Genomic DNA, 21,363 nt, shown 5'->3' with positions numbered 1-21,363 from the left:
TTGGAGTAAAACCTCATTTCAGTGCATCACAAAACTGCACCTTAATGCCTGAATTTTGAGTAGGTTATTATGTTGATGCATTCTGTGGGGTATTTCTGATTACATTGTGTCCCAGAAATGGTGAAATTTGTATGGCTGGTACAGAGGCAAAAATCATTGCATCCTTCTAAATGATACTCACAGGCTTTAATTTTCTGGATGAGTAAATTTTATTCACTGAGACCATAAGAACAGAAAATTAAGTCAAAAAAGGTAATATTTATTCAGTGTCAGCTTAAAAGGCAAAGTGGCAAAAGCTTTTGATAATGCTAAGTGAATCTATTCAACTTTAAGCAAATGGGAAATGACATATTTTCATTTAATTGCTTACTTTTTTTCTCCACCCTCAAATCTCTTTCAGTAGATTCAGGCTCAGCTATTCAGAGCCTCGCCTTTGTTTATTAGCAGAATACATGGGTATGGTTTTTCCTGGAAAAACCCCAGAACTGTTTGGAATCAGTTTTCTGTCTTTCCCCCTACTCCTGTTCTCAAACTGTTAAGACATGATAGGGCAGAGATAATGACCTTCAGGTAATTTATATGTGAGATTTTGCTTAACTTCTCATCCAGATGCTGTGTCAACCCCTTGGAATAGAGACTCCAATGGCAATCAGTTGAGGACTTTGACGTACACTGTAACAATTAACAATCCACTCTGTGGGAAGTTCACAACTGCGACTGAAAAGCAGGTATTGAGTGCATGTGTGTGTGTCTGGTGCCCTTTAAAGCAAGGAACAGGTCAGCTCTATGGTCTGTCAGGGTTCTGACTGTGGATTAAAGTTCAGTGAACTGAATTTACATCTGCAGTTTAAACAGAGCATCTCTGAGGGTAGTTTGCTGTCTCTCTCATCATTACTGACCCAATGCTTATTAAATGAGAGAGGCTTTCTACTTTTACAGATGGCTGTAAACTCCCACAAAACTTGTGGGGGAAAGTATTAAACATCTCTTAGGAACTGGGGGGTGAAAAGATGCAATTAAAGGCTTTCACTGTCCATTTCTGGGCTCCTCAGTATGAGAGGTAAAGAGCCTAACAAAGGGCCACTAAGATAATGAAGGGACTGGAGTGAAGCATCCCATGTGAGAAATGGCTGGGAGCTGGAAATGTTCAGCCCAGAGAAGACTCGGGGGCATCTATAAATTTATAGAAGTATCTGAAGGGAGAGTGCAAAAAATTGAGTCAGGCCCTCACCATCAAAAGCCACAGATTTCAGTGATGCCCAGTGACAGGACCAGAGGTGATGGACACAAACTGAAACACAGATGATTCCTTCTGAACTTCAGGAAACACTTTTTCACTGTGAGGGTGACTGAGCAGTGGAACAGATTGTCTGTAGAGGTTGTGGTACCTCCTTTCTTGGAAGTATTGGAAAGCCACCTGGACATGGTCCTAGGCAGCCAGCTCTAGATAGCCCTGTCTGAATTCTTGGACAAGACAAGCACCAGAGGTGCCTTCCAATCTCAATGCTTTTGTAGTTCTGCTTTGGGAAAGGTCCCAAAGAAGAGCTGTGGTCATGAGGCAGTGGCCAGCCTTGCATTGCATCTGGTACTTGAGGTAGCAGTGGGGAAGTCCTGTTGCTGCCAATATTGACTCTAGCAGAAGGTATCTTCTCATTTCCCACCCCACCCATACTTGATATTCTTAACTGGTTTTTATAGTGGCTCTTCAGGCTTTCTCTCTCCTTGAGTTCACTTGGAGTTGGTTGATCCAGCCCAAGGAACTCAGGCTGAAAGAGGGCAGGGGAAATTTGTGTACCATCAATATACCTTCTTAATTTTATTTTCTTCTGTGACAGATTCTGCATAAGCAGAGCCAGAAAGGTCAGTCTTATCAGGTGGATGCTGAGGTCCTGACCCATGACGTCCCCTACCATGATTATTTCTACACTGTGAACAGATACTGCATCAGCCGCACGTCCAGCCACAAGTGCCGGTTACGGTGAGCCTGGGTGGTGGGCAGAAGCCAAGGTGGGATGTTCTGAGCTGATGATTAAAGATCTCCCAGCAGCACAAAGAATGTTGGGTTCTCTTCTAAAAAATAAGCTTAACTTATTTCTTGTCACATGTATGCTGTGGTTGGATCTCATTAATGCAGTGAGAAATTAACTGAGATGTTGACTCTGAGGTACAGAACTCATCTCCAAGACTGAGCTGGGTCCTGACCAGCCTTGTGTTTTTGAGTGCAGCTGTGTGAGTGGGAGAAACTGGAAAAAAATTGAGATGTCTTAGAAGGTTTCCCAGACATCCTTGCTAAGGGCCTGCAGAGGAGAATGATTTCACAGGAATGTGCAGGGAAGATAGAATGTACATAATTTTGCAAGGAGGGTACTCAAGTGAACTCTGTCTAGATATAGAATTTCCTCTCCCATTTGTTGAAAACGTTGGAAGTGGTGCTGTCTTTAGTAAGAGCTTTTATCTCAAACTTAATCAGTATTCAGGAAAGGTTAGCAAGACTGGATTCTATTCTGGTTAATCTCAGGCTATAAAACTACGGAAAACTCCTTCTCTACTGGGAGAAGAAAGGAAGGTCTTTGAAAGACTGCTTTGAATTTTTTTTTTTTTTTTTTTTTTAGTAAATCACTGTTCTTCTTTGAGGCTTAGACTTGTTTTTTTTTTTTTTTTCTGAGATATACAACAGCCCTAGGATAACAGCAAAAACCTAGGTATACATGGTGCACAGAGCATTCATGTACAGAACAGAAGGCACATGGTGATGTTACAGCTGGCCTTACTAAGCTGTTCTTAAAATGGCTCAGAAACTCTGTTTGAAAGGAGTTATTTTGTTACACCATACACAGTGGGTTTACGTTGATTTGGAAGATTACTTAAAAAGTTGAAAAAAAGTGTATTCTAGGATGGTCAGTGATCTTGACTGAAATCAAGGACTTTTGTCCTTGATACACTCAGTTGTTAGAAGCATCCCTGAAGGACTCTAGTCCAATTAATTTTTATTCTGGAAGCAGTATTGATTAGCTTGACCTGAGGAATGCACGGTAGGAATGTCATTTTCCCCTCTGTCATACTCCCAGAAAGACAGATTTTAATTTCTGTCTACTCAGGGTATGATGTGAGCACTTGATGTATGAGTTGTGATAAAGAATTTCACCTTCTGCTATTGTAGTGCCCATGTAATATATCATGTGTACGCATACAAAGTAAAAATCACAACTTTATTATCTGGAAGCCTGAAATCCATTTTAAATGTGGTCAAAATGAGAATGCTTCAGGGTGTAGAAATCATTTGGTAGTCAGACTCTGAAGGAAAACATTCCAAAATGTTTCCCATAATTTGGGCATTTAGATTTTGATGCTTTAGCTAGAGATGTCTGTCTGTCTCTTGTGTTTTTTCAATGAGAGTGCTGCCCAGCTGGAGAGTGACGGCAGTTCCAGTTGGTATTTCAGATTTTAGACATAAGCTGGATGCCTGCTTCTGCTAAGAGATTTCTGCTATCGCTGTGCCGCCTAGAAGAGTGCTCTTCCATTATTGCATTCTGTTTGCTAGGGTTTCTGCAGAAGTGAAGTACAAAAAACAGCCTTGGGGCCTTGTCAAGTCTGTAATTGAGAAGAATACCTGGGGAGGAATACAAGAAAACTTCAAACAACTTGGTAAGGTATTTTCTTCTCTGTGCCGGAGTAAGGAGGTTACCTTTGCTGTGTATGTTTTTGTGTCTGTCAAACCTGGCTCCTCGAAGAATAGCTTGAAAAAACGGCAGCACCTAAGCAGTCTTGAAGACAGAACTTCTGTCATCAATGTACATGCCAGTTACAGAGTATTCCAGGTTCCTTGTGGCTAACAAGGGGCTCTTGTATACCTGGCCACAATTGCTTTCAGAAGGAAACACAAGGAGCAGCAGGAAAGCTGTTACTCTCAACTGCATGTGCTTCTCTTAAGAATTTCCTTGATTGTGCATATGAGAAGAGAAGCAGTGGCACTTGGCAGGCTCCATAAATGTCTGTTCAGAGCCTGGCCAGCCACTGCTGCAGGCTCACAGTCTAACACAATCCCTAGTCTCAGTCTAACAGTGTCTTGCAGTGCTCTTCCAACTGCTGTTTAGCATAGCATTGAACAATCCTGTCTGGGCTGAGTGTGCACCACCTCTGCAGAGTGTTCCAAGTGCCCTCTAGCAAATAGGACAGGAGTGGAAGTCAGGGTGTAATTTGCCAATTACCTGCTTTAAGTTCATGTACTGGAAGGTGTGCTTGATCCTCTCACTGCTGCTTTGCATATCTCACAATTTGTCCTCAGCTTTCTTTTTGACAGTTCAGTAACTTTTTTTTTCCCCACTTCAGAATCAGATCTCCTAATGGAGGAATATGCAATTAATCAATCTATAGAAGACTCTGGGAAATTACTTGCTCTGAGACGAAGGCGACGCACTTTACACCGGGGTTTGGCAGAATCACTTCCCAAACGCTCTTCCCAACATTCCTCTGGTGACATGGGAGTAGAGTCCCAGGGCAGCTTAATAGGTAAGAATTTTTTATATCAACTGGTTTCCAAAAGGTATGTCCAAGGAAGCTTAAAACCCTTAAAATAGTGCAAGAATAGCACTTGTGTATATATTGCTCTTGTCTGTGGTAGCAAATGTTTTAACAAGTTCAAGCTTCTTCAGGCTTGCACAAAGTAGATTTGGAGCATGCATGATCACTTTTATCATGAGTATCTCATTAAATGAAGCCTAATATCACCTTTGGTTTTAAAACAAACAGAAATCAACCAAAATCTTAAATACTGCTCTGTATCTGCAAAGGATTGAAAATGAGATTGGATCAGGAATAAAAACAAAACAAAAACAAAACAAAACAAACCCCAAAAAACAAAAAACAAAAAACAAACAAAAAAAAAAAACCAAAAAAAAAAAAAAAACAAACAAACAAAAAAAACTTGTTGTAAAGTTTCTGAAAAATTGCTTTTTTTCTTCAAATAACTGCACACACAGGTCATGAGTTGATTAAACTTTGCCACTTGCCTCTTGGCCCTGTCATTTCAGTTTTGGTTATTTATTGTTAATGTTAAGAAGTCTGTTTCCTATATTCTTCTGTAATTTCTGGGTCACTGAAGCACTTCTTGCAGTTCTGCTGCCCTTAGGCACAACAGACTTGGCCACCAGCATATACAACGTTAGCTTCACCTAAGGAGATGAGGAACATCTGTGCACTAGTTTGCACCAGGGAATGGTGGATTCCATGACAGAAGTTGAATTGTAAACAGTGAGGTAGGAGCAAGTACACTTCCCTAAAGAGGGAGATAACACTGAGTATAGATAGCACTGAGAGAATATTTGGATCAGCAGCATGTGTAAACGACTCTTTACCTATGTGAAATTGCCTCCTAATTACTTAATTTTGCTACTGTTGCTCCACCTTTTCAGCTGAGTGTGTCTCTCAGTGTACATTTTAGCTTTTATGTGTCTTTTGTCCAGGGCAGGATGTGCAAAGTAAATTATATTTAAAGATCAGTGTGCCCACAGTGGTAGGTGCTCAGTTTGGAGAGAACACGCACTCTGTCCCTTGGAGTCTGATCCCTGTTACCTGATGAATAGCAGATGGCCTCTCAAAAGGCTGTTTTCAGGACAATAGATAAACCAAGCCAGTAAAGATGGGACAAGTTAGAGGAAAATGTGACTGACACTGGTTGTCAGAAAGATGAATGTGAGCAGGAGAGAGCTACTTTGCAGCTGGTCTCTGCTGTGTGTGACTAGCAGCACATACGCATGTTAGTAATGGATGGACTGCAGCCTTCTCAGGCTATTCAGGTTTAATTTGACCACACCCCAGCACCGTGTTCTCCCCAGCACAGTGGGTAGGGAGGATTCTGATGAAGGAGCCTGACTGTTGAGCCAGCTTCTCAGAGATAACTGCAAAAATGCCTTGGTGAACGATGGAGGTGATCCTGTGCACCTACATGACCTGATTCTTTTCCATCAGAAGTTGTTGAGCTATTCTGTGTGAAGTCCTGAGCACTGACATATATCTATCTGCAGACATCATTTAGGAATGCTCTTTAGTACTTTTTAACCTCCTTCTCTTCCATGCCCTATAGGAAGGAAAAGAGATGCAGTAAGTAGGACCACCACCATCATTGTAGTAATGAGTGTCTTGTAAGTACTCACTTGCATTAAAATGTTGCTTGACCCAAGTTCATCTTGGTTTTTATGTGTGTTTGTTCCTCATTTGCATGTTAAGATTGCATGTAGTATGATAAAATAATTTGAGTGGAACATGTGGGTATAAAAGGGGAATGGATTGACTTGGAGATGACATGCAGGATGAAAATAACGACTTGTCAAACTAGTCTACCTTACAGGTTTTCTTAGGTCTGATTCTATTAAAAAATAAAATCTAGAATCTACTAATTCCTAATTTTAAAAGATGCAAGAAGAGATACTGTTATTTGTTTGCTATTACCCAGCTTAATGGAAACTGTTAAGAACTGTTCAGATAGGTACTAATTTTCAGCATAGTGCTGCCCCATGCCTTTTTCTCCCAGGATTCTGGGAGGATTCTGTTTCCTTAGCTGTCTTGAACCATGATCTTGTTTGTAGCATTGCAACTGAAGTTGTTACAAAACTTGATTTTTTGTGCTTTTCTTGCTACAGTTTGCTGCTCTTAGTCTTGCTGAATATAACACTGTTCCTCAAATTGTCAAAGATAGAGCATGCAGCTCAGTCCCTTTATCATGTCCAGCTTCAGGAGGAAAACTCTTTGAAGTAAGTTGAATTCACAATCTTTGCTTGCTTTCTTCTTCAGCTTATGTGAGAATCTGATCTAAAGAAATAAATTATAAACAATGAAATTCAGTGGCAAATTTTCACTGGCTGGGGCTTGCTGTGTTCTGTGGTCTATGCTGAAATCCAGCGACATGTCTGACTGCATCTTGCAGTAATAAATTTATCCTTTGACAAGCTGTTTTGGGAGAAATGTTAACCTTAGTTTGCATTTATCAGCCTGCTGTGACTCATCTTCTGTGAATATCATAGTGCTGATCACAGAACCAAAGTGTTCATCCTGTGTGAACCAGCATGTTCTCAAATGGAATGTTAAAGATTCATTTAGCTTTTTAGCTTCTCTCTGTGAGTCTCCTACTAAATCTCCTCTCCTTCACAGACTTCCATGTTAGGAATCTTTTGTAGTCAGATGCAGAAAGATGTTGCTTCCTCTTAAATATAGTATCAACAAAAAAGTTAAAAACCACATCCTGATGTTGAGTCTAGAAGAGGTGTGGGGACCCCCATAGTGACCATTTCAGAACTGGTTGGAGTGACTTTCTTCGTAAGAATGATCTTCCTCCCTGAAGTGTGGACCCTACATTGTAAATGTAATATGAGCACAATTTTTTTCTTGGTGGCTATTGCCTGCAAATATCTGAGGTACTATTGTCATGAAAACATGGACTGGAATTCAACTGCAGGCAGTTGAATTTTTATGTGCCTTTTTTAAGAGGATGCTTTTAGCAAGGGCAGAGCAGTGGTGACAGAGAACAGTTGCTTTTGAAAAGGTATTGGAGGTGCTTGTTTCATGCTTCTGATGTAATCTCAATCTTTTTCAGCATGTCCCCAGAAATTGTATCAAAAGAGGAGATACCTCAATATGATAAGGAACAGGTTAAACATGTGAAGGGAGTTTTAAGAGACTCAATTGAAATGCTCGAGCAGGTAGGTCTGAAAATCTTTCCTGGTGATGTTCTTGTTTCTCAACAACTCAAGTTTTCTCCCTTGTGTTATCATAGCTTTTGTTTGATGTGGTCTGGTGCTAGATAAAGTTTTCTTCATCTGTTCTGCCCTAGGCTTGAGTTTAGTTAATAGGCAGTGCTTATGTTTCTGATGTTTTGGGTTGCTTTGGTTTTGAATTTGTTCCTTAGAGGGTTGGGGTTGGTTTGTTTGTCTGGTGAGGCTTTTTGTTGGTTTGGGTTTTCTTTATTTGATGAAGATGTAAATACCCTGTAAATTTTCTTAAACTTGTCAAGTGCTTAAGATGTGTTAATGCAGTTCTGAATAATGACAAAGCAAAGACTGCAGTATTTCAAAACAGATTCCCTTTTCTAAGAACACTCATATTAAGACTTGTGAAGTGTTTTCCCATCTTATTATGGGGTTTCTTCATTCAGGTTTATCCTGGCATTTGCTCTCCACTACTCTTCTAGATATTGGCAAGAGCTTCACTTAGCATGGGTGTGAAGGAGCCACCTAATCTCCAGTGAAAAATAAATAATTTCTGTAGACCATATGTATCTGAGAGGCTCCATAGAAGATAATCCTCCTTCACAGTAACTAAAAATTTCAGGGTCTTGTATATTACAGACACACACACAAAAAAAGAAAGATGTTGAATACGGACATTGTGTGTCTCTGATCCTGAAGTCTGAGTGTTAAATCCTTACAATCCCTAGGTTGAAGTTTTGACTCAGTGACTGAAGGACAGTAAAGTCATGCTGTAGTTTTTACTTACTACTCAGGAATGTTCTGATTTTAACTTTGTTTATTAAACCTTAAAATGCGATGGAATTAATTACTAGTTTAGGAAAGCTGAAGGGGGAGCTCACATGTGCCTTCCTCTATCGTTTGCTCTTTGTTCTTTCATGCACTAAAGGAGGTTAGAAAAGGAAGCTGTTTTTTATAGTCCTTGTTTAGAGGTGTCTGTGCATCCACAACTGCTATTAGTCTATTAATTAACCACTTTGATCACAACTTGAAAAAGCCTGAGTGCTGGAAGTTTCTTTAGAGATGAAGTTTTCTGGTTTCCATGTCCTTTTTATTTTCTCTGCTTACTATCCAAACAATTCCTAATTCTGAAGTGTTAAGTGCTTTTTGAACACACAGTGTAAAAAAAGAAAAGTGAGAATTTAGCCACTTTTTTCATCAGAATAACACTTTTTGTCTGGAAGAACTGACACATCTTAGTGCTTGCTATCTTGTGTTTCCTGAGGGTTGTCAATAATCTAAACATGTTTTGTGCACCAAAATGCACTAGGAGGGCCATATATTAAAATAAAATTCATGTTGTGCTGCCATATTCCTTGGAGTGTTTGCACTGAACATTATCTGTGGCTAAAAATGAATGGGGTGGTTTATCTTCTGTGCTGTTGTCTGGTGAGGTGTTAAGACTCTATCATCCTGGACTGCTAGCATTTATAAACTCTACAGAGTGTAGCTGTTAGGAGAGCACAGTAAGCCAACTGTTTATGGAAACAGGGAGGAGGAAATCACATGAAATCTTTGAAAGAAAAGGAGGAGGGAGACTTTATTTTCCTGATATCACTCACCCATGCAGGAGACTGACTTAAGTAATTGGTGGGGGGGATGATTGTATTTTCACAGTTGAAGATTTCCCTTTCCATGCTCCAAAGAAGCTTTGACCACTTGAACAGGACACAGAGCAGCAAGACTGAGAGTTAATAGCCACATCAGCTTTTCATTCAAGACGTCGGAAGAACAGATGTGTGTGTGAGGACTTGTGGGGTAGGGATTTCAACTGTCTCCTCTGGACTCTTTACTGTTTAGCTCAAAAGCTGCACAGAATAAAGGTTTGTGGAAGAAGTAAGTCGGGTTCTGCATTGCCATAGCTTGGCAGTCTTGTCTCTCCTGCCAGCCTTCTCCCCTGGGGAGTCTCAATTCCAAACAGTGCAGAGCTCTCGGATCCATCCCGTGGTGAGTGTGCGAGGGCAGTTGTACTGCTGGTGAACACATCTGAACATTTCAGACAGGGAAAAACACCCTCAGCAGAGAAGTGGGCTTGTCTCAGATGGAATTGCAGCTTTTTACATCAACGTAGAAAATGACCATCAGGGAAGAGTATTTTGGAGAAAAAAAGAACGTTTAGTGGATTCACAGCCACAGGATCTTCATAGGCTTTTTTTAGCCATGGGGACCTTGTGAAACAAGTCACCATGTTAAGGATAAATATGCCTAAGATTAATTAACAGGAAAGGGTTTGATATCTCTTGCATACTGTGAGCTTTGGCAGGCTGCCTTCTGCCATATGTTTCCAGCTCTCCCAGAGAAATTTCAGCCCTCGGTGTTTTCCCTCCATCAATGGCTGTGTATCAGCGCTTCGGCGTGGTGTGCCCACTGATGATGAAACACCTTTTCATGTGCTTCAAGTGTTTGCTAAGCAGGTTGAGGGAAAGAAGACGAACACAGAAAAAAATCTCCAAGAAAAGCTCAGGGGTCCCTCCCTCGAGGCTGGGGCGTGTTTGGAGGGCAGCGCTGGCTCGGGCAGTGGTGCACACACCGGTGTGTGGGGTATGGAGGGGGGTGCGGGGTGGGTTCAGAGGTGTGCGGGGGCAGCCCCGGGGCGGGGGGCCGGCTCCCGGGGCCGGCACCTGTTGCGCTGCCCCTTTAAGGCAGGTGCCCCCGCGCGACGGCGGCGCCGCCCCCCCCGCGCGCCCATTGGCGCGCGCCGCCGTCAGGTGGACGGTCCTGGCGGGGGCGCCGCCCCCCCCTCCCCCCCCGCACACCTCGGGGCGCGCGCGGCCAATGGCGGGGCCGGGCGGGCGGCGCGCGGCGGGGGCGGGGCCGAGGGGCGGGGGCGGCGGCGCGCGCGGGGCACCTGAGGCGGCGGCGGGAGCGGCTCCGACCCCGCGGGAGCGACGGGACGGGGCGGGACGGGGGACAGCGATGGAGGAGCCGCTCTGCTGCTGCGAGTACGTGGACCGGCGCGGCCGCCGCAACCACCTAGCGGCGTGCTGCTGCGACTGCGAGGAGCTGGACGACGGCTGCGACAGGTACCGGCTGCGGGACACCTCCCGGCGGCGGCGGCGGCGGCGGCGTCACCCCGGGGCTGCCGCCCTGAGGGCGGGGGAGCCGCTGCCCGGGAAACTTGTCGGGAGAGAGGGAGGGAAAGGGGAGCGGGACGGGGCGGGAGCGCGGGTGCCCCGGTGGCAGCGGCGCTGTGCCCGCCCGCAGGTGGCTGACGTGCAAACCGCTGCCCCCGGGAGCGCTGGGGAGGATCGCCGACACCATCGCGGACCGGCTGCGCGTCCCCTGGTTCTCGGGGGCCGTCAGGGTCAACGTCAGCCTCGCCCCGCCGCTGCTCCTGCTGCCCGTCTTCCTGCACCTTGCCGCCCTGCACTTCCTGCTGGGGCTCGTCGTCCTGACCTCCCTGCCCGTCGTGGTGCTCTGGTATTACTACCTCACCCACCGCAGGAAGGAGCGGACTCTCTTCTTCCTCAGCCTGGGGCTCTTCTCCTTGGCATACATGTACTATGTGTTTCTCCGGGAGGTGGTTCCCCGGGGCCACGTGGAGTATTCCCAAGTGGTCCTTCTCACCTGTGGGTTAATCCTTATGCTTGCAGCCCTGTCCCGAGCCAAGAAGGACCCTGGCTACCTGCCCATCCCAGCGGGCAACGAGAAGCCATCGCACCAGGGTTTGCCCAACAAGAGTGTTAGAGGGAGCTCCGGCGGGCTCCACGGCGTCTCGGGTGCTGCCAGCAGCCGTGCTGTGAATGGGGAGGCTAAAGGTTATTGCAGGCTGTCCGCTGAGCAGCCAGAAGGGGTGAAAAAGGACTGGTGCACTAAATGCCAGCTGGTCAGGCCGGCCCGAGCAGGGCACTGCCGGCTTTGTGGCAGGTGTGTGAGGAGACTGGACCATCACTGTGTCTGGTAGGTTTTGCATTGCTGAGGCTCCCTGTGTTCTCTCTCTGAGTTCCCTCCTTTTTAAAGTAAGCTTCTTTTTTTACAGTCCCTGGCAAATAGAGTTGCTTTTGCTATGTGCAAGACCTTATGACACTCTTTAAATACAAAAAGCTTTGTATTTACCCTTTAGAAGTACAGTTAGAATAACTGTTTATTCTAAGTGGGCTGACCTGAGAGCTGAAAGCTTTTACAGCATACTTTAGAATTGCCTTTACTTCTCTACTGTTTTTCATCCGTTTGGGGTTGCTTTTGGTGTGGGTTTTCTTGGATTTGTTTTCTTTTCTTCAGGCTTGGTCTGTGGAGCACCAGGAATCCTGCAGTTAAGCTGCATTAGTGCTCTCCTGGGGTGAGGGAACCCAAAGCTGCCTTTTGGGTGTGCATGTGGTGCTGGAACCAAGGGGCAGTGGGGTATAATGTGTCTCAGTGAAGGATGCTACCCTTGCTAAAAATCTGAGGCAAACAGTCTGCTGCTGTTACCCTATCAGATCTATTGTCTTGTGTTTGTAACTTTTCTATATAAAGTTATAAATCTTCTTTCAACGTCTTTCAAAGTTCTTAGCCTGTGTTGACTGGAAGCACCTTGGAAATCAGGTTCTCTGACAGCTGGGGGAGGGAGAAGAAATACAAGACAGTTTCTTTTCTTTTTTTAAGCAAAGTAATCTCTTCTTTCCTTTTGGAGGATTAATAGCTGTGTAGGAGAGCAGAACCATCAAGCTTTCATCCTTGCACTGTCCTTCTTCATGCTCACCTCTGTGTATGGGATTACCCTGACCCTGCACACCATCTGTAGGGGCCGAAGTGTGTTTGTGGCATTGCTCTACTGCCCCGGGGCCTATTCTGACTACAGGTGAGATCTCTGGCTGGGGGAGAGCTGGGCTGGGAGCAGGCTTGCTCAGGCAGCTTAGCTCCTGTTCCTCGCTCTGCTGGCTGCCAGACCTGAACACAAAGTGCTTGCTAAAAAGCTTTGGAAAGCCAAGACATGTCTCTGCTTTCACCAAGGTGGGCAGCCTGAGACTGGGAGAGAGCTCGCTATTTATTTGGGAAAAGCTGAAGGAGCTAGGATTGGAAGTATTTTTTGTGTTATGTATAGATGTACCTTTAAATATGTCTGCCTCTCAGTGCAGGTAATGGTCTGACAGCCTGAAATCCACCTGCTCTCTCTCCCTCTCATTCCTCACTGTTTATCTAGTGAGTGTCCTCCAAGTTACCTGCCTAGCACATGCCCTGTCTGGCAGGGAAGGTGGTGGGAGCTGTTGGACTTGAGTCAGAGACCAGCACTACCACAGATGGGCGGAGTACTGCTGGTACACAAGTGTCTCTCCCTTCCTCTACTGCATCCCATGACCTGTAGAGTGAGAGTGTCCTGGGGTCCTTAAATAAGGCCTGAGCACCATTACAATAGGAAGAGTAAAGAGCTGGGTTATGTGACAGCAATGTGCAAGAGTAGCTCTGTAAAAGCTCTCATTAAGTAAGCCCTGAAGCTTTAATTTTGAGAAAGCCTTTAAGGATTATCTGATGGAAGCAGCGAAGTGAGATCAGTGTGGCAGATGTAGACAGGGATTTGAAAGGATAGTGATTACCAGGGAAAGTCACTTTAAAGCAGCTGTTCCAGTACTAAATGGCTTCCTTTCCATCTTTTTCCCTGCTGCCAGCTCTGCTCTGTCGTTCACCTGTGTGTGGTACTGTGCCATTGTAACAGCTGGCATGGGATACATCCTCCTTATCCAGCTGTTGAACATCAGCTACAACGTGACTGAGAGGGAAGCCCGGCTGGCTCTGCGGGACAACACCGGGCGCAGGCTGCTGGGCGGGTTAGTGATAGACACTGGCCAGTACAACAGGGGACTCCTCTGCAACTGGGGCCACTTCCTCAGCCTGGGGGCTTCTCCTCCACAGCGCTCTGCCGAGGACATCGTGTGACAGACACCCCTTTCTGCAGGTAGCGTCGTGTCACGGCTCAATGACTTTGCTTAGCAGGGGAGCAGCCCCTCCCACCAGGACTCCTTCCTCGCACAGCCTTTCCTCGTGGTCAGCGTGTGGGCTGTCCCCTCACCGGCAACACCAGATGTTTTCCCTGGTGGAAGGGTCCTTCGTGTGCTGTCAGCCAGCAATAGGATGCAGAAAGCAGTAAGCCATATGTGCAGATGGAGAGAGGAGGAGCCTGCTGCCTTTTTCCACTGTGGGAAACCGCAAGAAGAGCACAAGGTTTTGAGAACTTGAATTTCCTTTAGATGTGAATACTGGCATCAGGAGGAACCTGCTGCTTGGGCTTCAGAGAGTGGACTGGTTCCTGCAAAGGTTAAGGAATCCCTGGGTTTGTACCTATGTGTGGCATTTTGGAGATGTCAGAAGAGTGAACTTTGGATACAGATAACAGATGGACCCCTGCAGAAACCAGGCTCTTTGGCTAAAAGAGACTGTCTAGGCAGTCACTGTGCAGCACTCTCCTCTCTGGTGCATTTATTTATTTTTACTATCTCTGATTTCATCCAGCTGTGTACATGCTTCTATTAAGTGCCTTTGTGAGCTACGTTCCTGTAGGACTTTGTAAGATCCCTTCACCTCTTGACCCTTAAAGTTGTTACTCCATCCCTGTCTGTCTAAATGAGTGAAAAGAGATCCCATTGGTCTTTCTGCAAGCTGGGTCTGTATTGATTTGAAGGCTTTGCTCATCTCCCTAGAAGTGTTTCTGCTCTGATTATGGGTTGCGAAACGTGACAGCAAGTAAATACACCAAATAAGGAGTTTTGAAGCAACATATAACAGTGAACTCTGAGGGCAAAACAAGAGTGCTGCCTGTCTGGTATTACTGTAGCTTTATGGAAATTACCTTCATCCTCTGTCTGTGAGAGAAGAGAGAGTAGGCAGTTCTGCTAGCAGCCTCTTTGGTAGGTAGCATTTTGGTTGTGTTGCTGTTAATGCAGTCATCTTATCTCAACACAGTTACTGTGGAGCTGCCTGACTGTAGATCTGTTTTCTCAAGGAGCCAAGGAACAGATCAACCCAAAGGTACACAGGGAGAGGTAGAGGATATGTTGGAGGTGTTTGTTTTTGGGGTAGGTGACCTGTGCTGCCAGGTGAACGAACCTGTTAAAATGTGCTCTGCAAGAGTGCCATTTCTTCCTCATCAGCCTGCAACTGTATTATGGCCTGGATTTGAGCTTCAGCCAAAATAACAAAGGTTTTTGTTATTGTCCACTGGTTTCTGGATTTCATGAGTGGGATTTTTTGTTGCTTTTTGTTTTAAACCCTTTATGTATGCTGTTGGCCCTGCAGTAATAGGAAAGGTCTGGCTGGAAGAGCTGGGGACCAGGGCACAAGAGTTACAGGTTGTGCCTAAGGTGCAAAAGCAGAGATAAGAGCTTTGTCTTAGCTATGGTGATTTCAGAGGTGTGCAGCATGGCCCTGAGTGCACGGGCATGGCAGGCAGCTGGGGGATGTTGGGCAAGTGATGCACATTCACTGTGCTGCTGTGCAGTAGCGTTGAAGAATGGATGGGTGGTGCATGGTGCCAAAAAAAAAGCAGGTTTGAGATTGTCCCTTGGGATCCCTGCCATATGTCCTCATGACATGTCCCAGTTTAAGGCAGAGACTGTGTCCCTCTTTGCACTGTTTGGTTTCCTCAAGTGGCACTTTTCATAACCAGCAGATAATTAAGGAGCAGCTGCATTTGGAATGTGGCTGTACAGTTACTGAATTTCCCTTATTTCCTCTTTCTCCATTTCATCCAGTGAGCAGTTCTTTATAAGGAGGTAAAGGGACAGCTCTTTTGCTTCCTGCCTCTAACCAAGCACAATAGGAGGTTCTGACCACTTTCCTGACCCTAATGTGAATAAAAAGATAACCAGCTGGACTGTGCAAAGTGTTCCTTTATGATCTTCTGTTTGGAGCTTGAAGCCTCATCCTGGGAGTTCAAATTGAGACAAAGTTACTTTCACGTGAGTTGTCTGTATATGTTTCTATGGCACATATGTATTTTGTGATGGTGTTGAGCTTGGCAATCCTGGAGATAAGGATGCTGTGGGCTAGCAGGATCTTCTTAGATCTTATCCTACTGGCACTGAGGAAGATTAAGGCAGAAGGACCTCCTGGGCTAAACAAACCTCTGAAGTGGAGACAGCCAATTTGTCCATTCCTGTGTGCTGCATGCACAGCAATCAGTCGTGCACCCATGAGCTGAATGAGCTCTGGGAGCTTTTGTAGGTTTGAGATAAGTGATTTCTCAGAGTCCTGCTACTCCTGGCTGGGAGAAAGCAGTGCAGATCACAGGGCATTTCCCTGGCAGTGCTGACCCTGTGGTGCTCACTTGCTCCCACAGGCAGAGATTGGTTGCACCTTTGCAGCCTGTCACTGCAGCCTTGTCCCTAGTCTCAGTGAGCTCTTAGTGACTCAGAGGTTTCATCTGAACTGCTTACACCGAGACTCTCTCCAGGCATCGTGGAATTTGGAGTGCAGATTAGAAATGAAGGACCTGAGACCAATCCATACCTTGGTCAAACATGCTCCAGTAGAGTGGGCATGAAGTACTAAAGTAAATTTCATTTTTTTGCACTGGCTCCAGGGGGAACTGAAACCAAGCAGGGCACTAAAGGGTTACAAGGATTTTTTTTTTTTTTTTAGGAGGAAAATGCAGTGCTGGTTCCTCAGTGAATAGGAGGTTCAGGTGGCTGTAATCTGCATAGTAATGGTGGCCGTTTCTTTAACGGCCCGGCACTGGTTTACCTCTTCTTCCTGATAGGATTTGCTGTGTGAATGGTTGGGAGATGAGAAGCATAAAGTAATAGGATATTTAAAAGACATCTAAATGGGCGGAAGAGTTTCAATCCCTTCAGATGCATACTTGGGAACTCTCCTTTCAACATCCCTGAGAAGTAGCAGGAAGCCCTTGGAGGGTAATGCTCCCTTTGCAGTTTCTGTGTGTGCTCAGGAACAGTTCCCTTTGTGAATAATTTCCTGCTGAGCTTGGTACTGACCACGCTGGTAGATAAATGTTAAAATCCAGGCACACAGAGTCAGCCCTTGGGCTCCCTGTGTTAGTGGATGCCCAGATCCGTGCTGCCTGGGGGTTGGAGCAGTGGGAGCAGCCTGCGTGTGACAGGGGGCCTGTGGGTTGTGTGTGGCCTTCAGGCAAGGGCCAGTGTCTCACATGTAAAGCTGTATGCTGGCAATGCAGAAAATAGTGCCCTGCTGGCTCTTGAAGGTTTTCCCTGTGTGTGAAGAGAGGACTTAAAGCTGATCAAGAGCAGGGAAGGATTTTGGTAATAGCCAGCCTTGATGTTTTTTCACCCAGACTTCGGAAGTTAGTTTATCTTGCTTTCCCCATGACCTTTTAAAAGGCATTTGTTCCACAAATAGTGTGGACTCCTGCAGACCAGGCAGCTCTTAGGGGGCCAGGGTTCTGGTGTTGTGGTGTTACACCCTCTGTGTCCAAATGCCATCACCCCACTGTTTGGTGTCTGTAGTAGGAACAGTGCTCCAGTAGATACACCCTGCAAGTGGTGGCTTGGCCCTCTTTAACTGTGTCTTCCTGCATTGTGCTGTTTTGTAGGCGAGTCACAGGTCCCCACATTGACTGTTTCTCCATTTAACTTGTCCTCAAATGACAAAAGTCACTGGTGAGCCTGAGCTGGTGCTGCTTGTGACTCCTAATCACATTTCAGCCTTCATGCTATGATGGTGCTTTTTTTTCTCTTCAAAGTAGGTTGCTTTCAAGTGTCTTAATGAAACCATTTGCTGTAAAATTTCTTCTGAAGATAAAATGGATACTGCCTCACTGCCTAATGTCTTAATAATGTGCTTGGTTTTTTCCTCCTATATGAATGTATATTGCCTCATTAGGGCAGGAAGCGTGTGTGATTATGGATGTGTTTTCCTGTATTCCTTTCAGTGAAAAATTCTACAGTTACCTAGGATTTTTTTTTTGCCCCTACCAGGATGTTTGTGGAGCAAAAATCTGTCTGCAGACAGGTGAGGTTCTTCCTGAAATGTGGGAATTTAACCTCCCAAGATCTTGTCTTTATGGAATTTCTCTAATGATAATGTGAAGAGCGATAAACTCTGGAAGAAAGTGGAAAGTATTTTTTTTAACTTGAGCTTTAGGAAGAAACTTTGTGAAACATTTGTGAGCTTATTTGAAGGGACTGATGTGTGTATATTTGTGTCCATTTTGCATCATATTCAGTGTTCCCAAATGGGTATCAAATGAACCAAAATAAATTAATGGAAATGATCTGTGGAGTGGCCTGTTGATATATGCCAACACATGTGGGCAAGCCAAATGACCCAAAGCTGCCACTGTCTCATGGCTATTCAGCTGTGAGCTGGACTTGGGAATAAGGGAGCAACAGGCTAAGGAAAGCTTGGGAAACAAATGTTCTTCCAGTTCTGCAGAAGTTGACCCTTGGGCTTGTTGGTAATGAGATGAGAGAGAGACCTGCTGGCAGTTCTCAGCATCCCAGAAACTAAGGATATTCCCTCATGGTAGGAATTGGAATGGGGATCTTTCATCCTATGAGCAATGCATCAGTATGTGAGCAGGTTCCTGGCCTTTTTATCCCGTGTCTTGCTTTCCCACTGAAACCTGCCCACATAGTACACCCAGAACCCCAAAAAGGAACAATCTCTTGCTTTAAACCCTTTTCTAAGCCATATTTGGAAATGACTTGGATATTCTCCTTGTAAATAGTGGGAGGAGATGTAGCCTTTAATTCTGTTGGTATCTTGGGACAGCTGCTGAAAGGCAAGATAACTTTTAATGAGTAGAATCACAGGTGCCTTTGACTGATGCAGAGCTCTGCTTTGATTTGCCTGGGTAGTACTTCTGTCTGCTGTTCAGCTGTTTCTGTTTGAAGATAACTTCACACTGCTGACAACAAGGATCTTCCAGCAGGGTTTTAGTTGGATGAGACTGGTGTTCACAGAAGGATGTCAGGCTTGGACACCCAAGCATGACCAGCTTTATTAACTCCACTGCTGTTGATGGGGACACAAGACATTCTGTCTCTCCCTAGCTTTTATTTTTTTTCCCTGTTGTGGCTTGCTGTGCTGGCCCTGGAGTGGCAGCTCCTGTGCTGAGAAGGCCAAGGTGCACTGCTGGGACAGGTGCCCATAACCCATAATGGGTAACAGATCTGCGAAGATGTGGGCTGTGGATCATACTGCAGTGGTCCATGGACCCTTCCCAGGCTAACTATTGTCCCTCCCAGCCTAGGGAGAGCAGAGGAAATTGTTTAATATTTCAAGCACTCTTTCAGATCCAGTTTGTGCAAGGACTGGGGGACTTAGAAGTGACCAGTGTACAGATTAATGAGAAGATGGTATTTCTCTGGTTAAGATTTTTGGGAAACGGTAAGAACTGTGTAGGGCAAGGGTGCCTATAGAGGATGAGGGTTTGCAATCACTTCAAGGTTCTGTATTTGCTGTTGTACTGCAGTAACAGTCCTCCCCCCACCCCTGTGCAAGAGAACGAAAGCCTGGCTGTGCAGCCACCTCCCTCTCTTGCTAAGAAAAGCAAGGAGCTGACAGGCAGGAGTGTGCCTGAGCTGTGAGTGTGGGCTGATGACCAGCATTAAGGCACTGACATCTGCATCTAGCCAAGTGTTGGAGCAGGAGGAATGCTCTGGCACAGCTGCAGGCTGAAGCTGTTTCCTTTGTTCTGACAAGCTCTCATGTCACCCTCCTGTGGGAGCCTCAATTTGCAAAACACCAACATTTTGCCAGGGATTTGAGGGGTATCCTGTGCATTATCTGGCACTGCCTTGTTTCTGCCAAGGAGGTTTGAGTTGTTTCAGCCAGGTGTGGATCAGTAGGGAAGTCAAGGGTCTTCTCATCTCCCTTTTGATTTAGACCATGTTCGGTATGAATTTGCCTGATCCCTGAACATCTTCCCTATCCCTCAGCTGGATCTAGCTGAGGCTTCAGCTCCATGCTTGCACTGGCAGTAGGGCAGGGCTGTCAAAGCACAGCTCCTGGATCTTCTTTTGGCTTCTTGCTGCTGCACTGTCCAACCAAAGAGCGTCTTGTCAGGAGAATCTTCCAAAGCTACCAGGAATTGAAGGAAACCCTGGAAGGTGAGAGTATTGGGGGCAAAGGACAGCTTCCAAAGTGTTGACTGTACTTCAAATTCTTTGGAGGCAACTAAGCTCCACATAAGCAGCATTATTTTCATGGATGGTGAGGGGCACTGAGAAGAGTGGATAAAATGTGCGGTGCTGTGGATAAAATGTGCATTGCTGGAGAAAGAATCTGCAGTTTAGAAACAATCTGCAGTAGCCAGTGGTTTGGGGCACCTTTTTAGCTGTGCAAGATGTAAATTCAATACATAACCAGCCTGTTACTAGGGTCCGTTCCAGGCTACATGTGGATACATCCACTGTACTGCTACAAACTCCTGTTTCTCCCCTTATAGCTGCAGCATGTCCTGCTGCTGGCTGGCTGGATGTCCTCTCCAGATGGAGATACTTTCTCTGTCTCACCTTTTGTCCTCTGGGTCACTATTGTCCTTACACTATAAATCCAGGTGGAGGGTGGGCCAGAGACCTTCCTTGCTGTGTTCATTGTCAAGCCCCAGTCAGGAGGAAAATTCCAGCAGAAAAATGGGAGTATAATTCAGGAGTTCTAGGAGCTCGTTGGCCACGAGCTCCTGGCCACTTGTGGCAGAGACTTCCAACAGGGAAGAATGCTTTAAGAGCAAGTGGATTGCTGTTAGCACTAAGTGTGGCTGCTGGCTGCACTGGGGCATTGCTTTGGGAGCTCAACCCCAGCTCTGCACCTCCCTGCCTGTTTGGCTCAGTCCTCTGAAAAAAAGCCCTCCCCGCTCTTCCCCGCAACACGAGTTATCCTGCCTCTCCCAGCTTGTGCTTCCTCTCACAATCTGCCTCTTAATGCAGCCAGATGGTCTTACTCGCCCACACTCCAGGCAGGCACCTTCAGCTCCCTGTGCTTGGAGAAGGGGCTCGTCTGACCTGCTGCCGGTCAGGTCTGCACCGCGCCTTTGGGAGCTGGGGAATGTTCGGGCGTTGCAGAGGATGCCTGTGGGAGGTGCCTGGGAGTGACAGCTGTCTTCACACCTGCACCAACAGCCTGCTCGATAGCCTGGCTTAGTGGGCAGAGTCCTTTTTCTGGCCACATTCCTGTGTCCACATGGACAAATTCCCAATGCTAAAGCTCTGGAGTGTGATGCTGTGCTTGGACACCCACCCTGTCCTATGCCACTTTGTCTGCAGCACTTAGTGCTGGTCTGGGTCCCTGGCTCTGGCCTTCTGTCCATTCAGTTGGCTTTACACAATCTGCACCAACAGCTCAGTTGTATTTGCTTCAGATTTGGGTTTATTGGAAATTGCCAGTGCATATATGGGTTTTACTAATGATCTGTTTCAAGATAACAGTAAACTGTTGTCTTTCTGGTGTTACTCAAGTACTTCCTGTACTGCCAAATGCTTTTGGAGAGCTTTGCCTATCTGGCTGTGAGAGGAAAGTGATTCCAGCTTCCTGCCTTATGTTGTTGCTAAGACATAGTGTACCTGAACAGCATCACCCTGTCTGCATTATGCTGCAGGTTAAGGTTAAACAGTAGTATGAAACTCATTTTAATCATGTCAGCTTTAGCTTCTGTAAAAGGTACAATCTGCCTTTTTTTGTGGAGTTTTGTCTTTTTTTCTTTGAAGTACTGGATCAACTGCAACAGCCCAGA

The 21,363-nt window shown here is 45.6% G+C and overlaps 2 protein-coding genes across 4 annotated transcripts in view; both read left to right on the top strand.

Annotated features, from left to right (window-relative positions):
- Positions 1-9,579, top strand: part of GRAMD1C (GRAM domain containing 1C) — a gene marked incomplete at its 5' end in the record, with an annotated part of 51,191 nt that extends 41,612 nt beyond the window's left edge. For all 3 annotated transcript variants that reach the window (XM_083855430.1, XM_083855429.1, XM_083855431.1), the window contains 8 exons: positions 610-728; positions 1,836-1,978; positions 3,542-3,645; positions 4,330-4,509; positions 6,083-6,140; positions 6,639-6,749; positions 7,589-7,694; positions 9,357-9,579. In XM_083855430.1, the coding sequence (XP_083711556.1) occupies positions 610-728; positions 1,836-1,978; positions 3,542-3,645; positions 4,330-4,509; positions 6,083-6,140; positions 6,639-6,749; positions 7,589-7,694; positions 9,357-9,434 (899 nt within the window). In that variant the 3' untranslated portion in view covers positions 9,435-9,579. The remainder of the gene's footprint in view (positions 1-609; positions 729-1,835; positions 1,979-3,541; positions 3,646-4,329; positions 4,510-6,082; positions 6,141-6,638; positions 6,750-7,588; positions 7,695-9,356) is intronic.
- Positions 9,580-10,655: 1,076 nt separating this feature from the next.
- ZDHHC23 (zDHHC palmitoyltransferase 23) lies at positions 10,656-13,705 on the top strand (the record flags this gene model as incomplete). The annotated part of the gene is made up of 4 exons (XM_083881425.1): positions 10,656-10,762; positions 10,944-11,639; positions 12,352-12,519; positions 13,325-13,705. The coding sequence occupies 4 exons, from the start codon at positions 10,656-10,658 to the stop codon at positions 13,590-13,592; spliced, it is 1,239 nt and encodes a 412-aa protein (XP_083737551.1). The 3' UTR covers positions 13,593-13,705.
- Between the last annotated feature and the right edge of the window lie 7,658 nt (positions 13,706-21,363).

The sequence above is a fragment of the Zosterops lateralis genome, assembly GCF_965231275.1.
Source record: "Zosterops lateralis genome assembly, chromosome: 2".
NCBI lineage: Eukaryota > Metazoa > Chordata > Aves > Passeriformes > Zosteropidae > Zosterops > Zosterops lateralis.
Note: the sequence above shows the minus strand (reverse complement) of the source record. Positions and strands in the feature narration are given on the sequence as shown.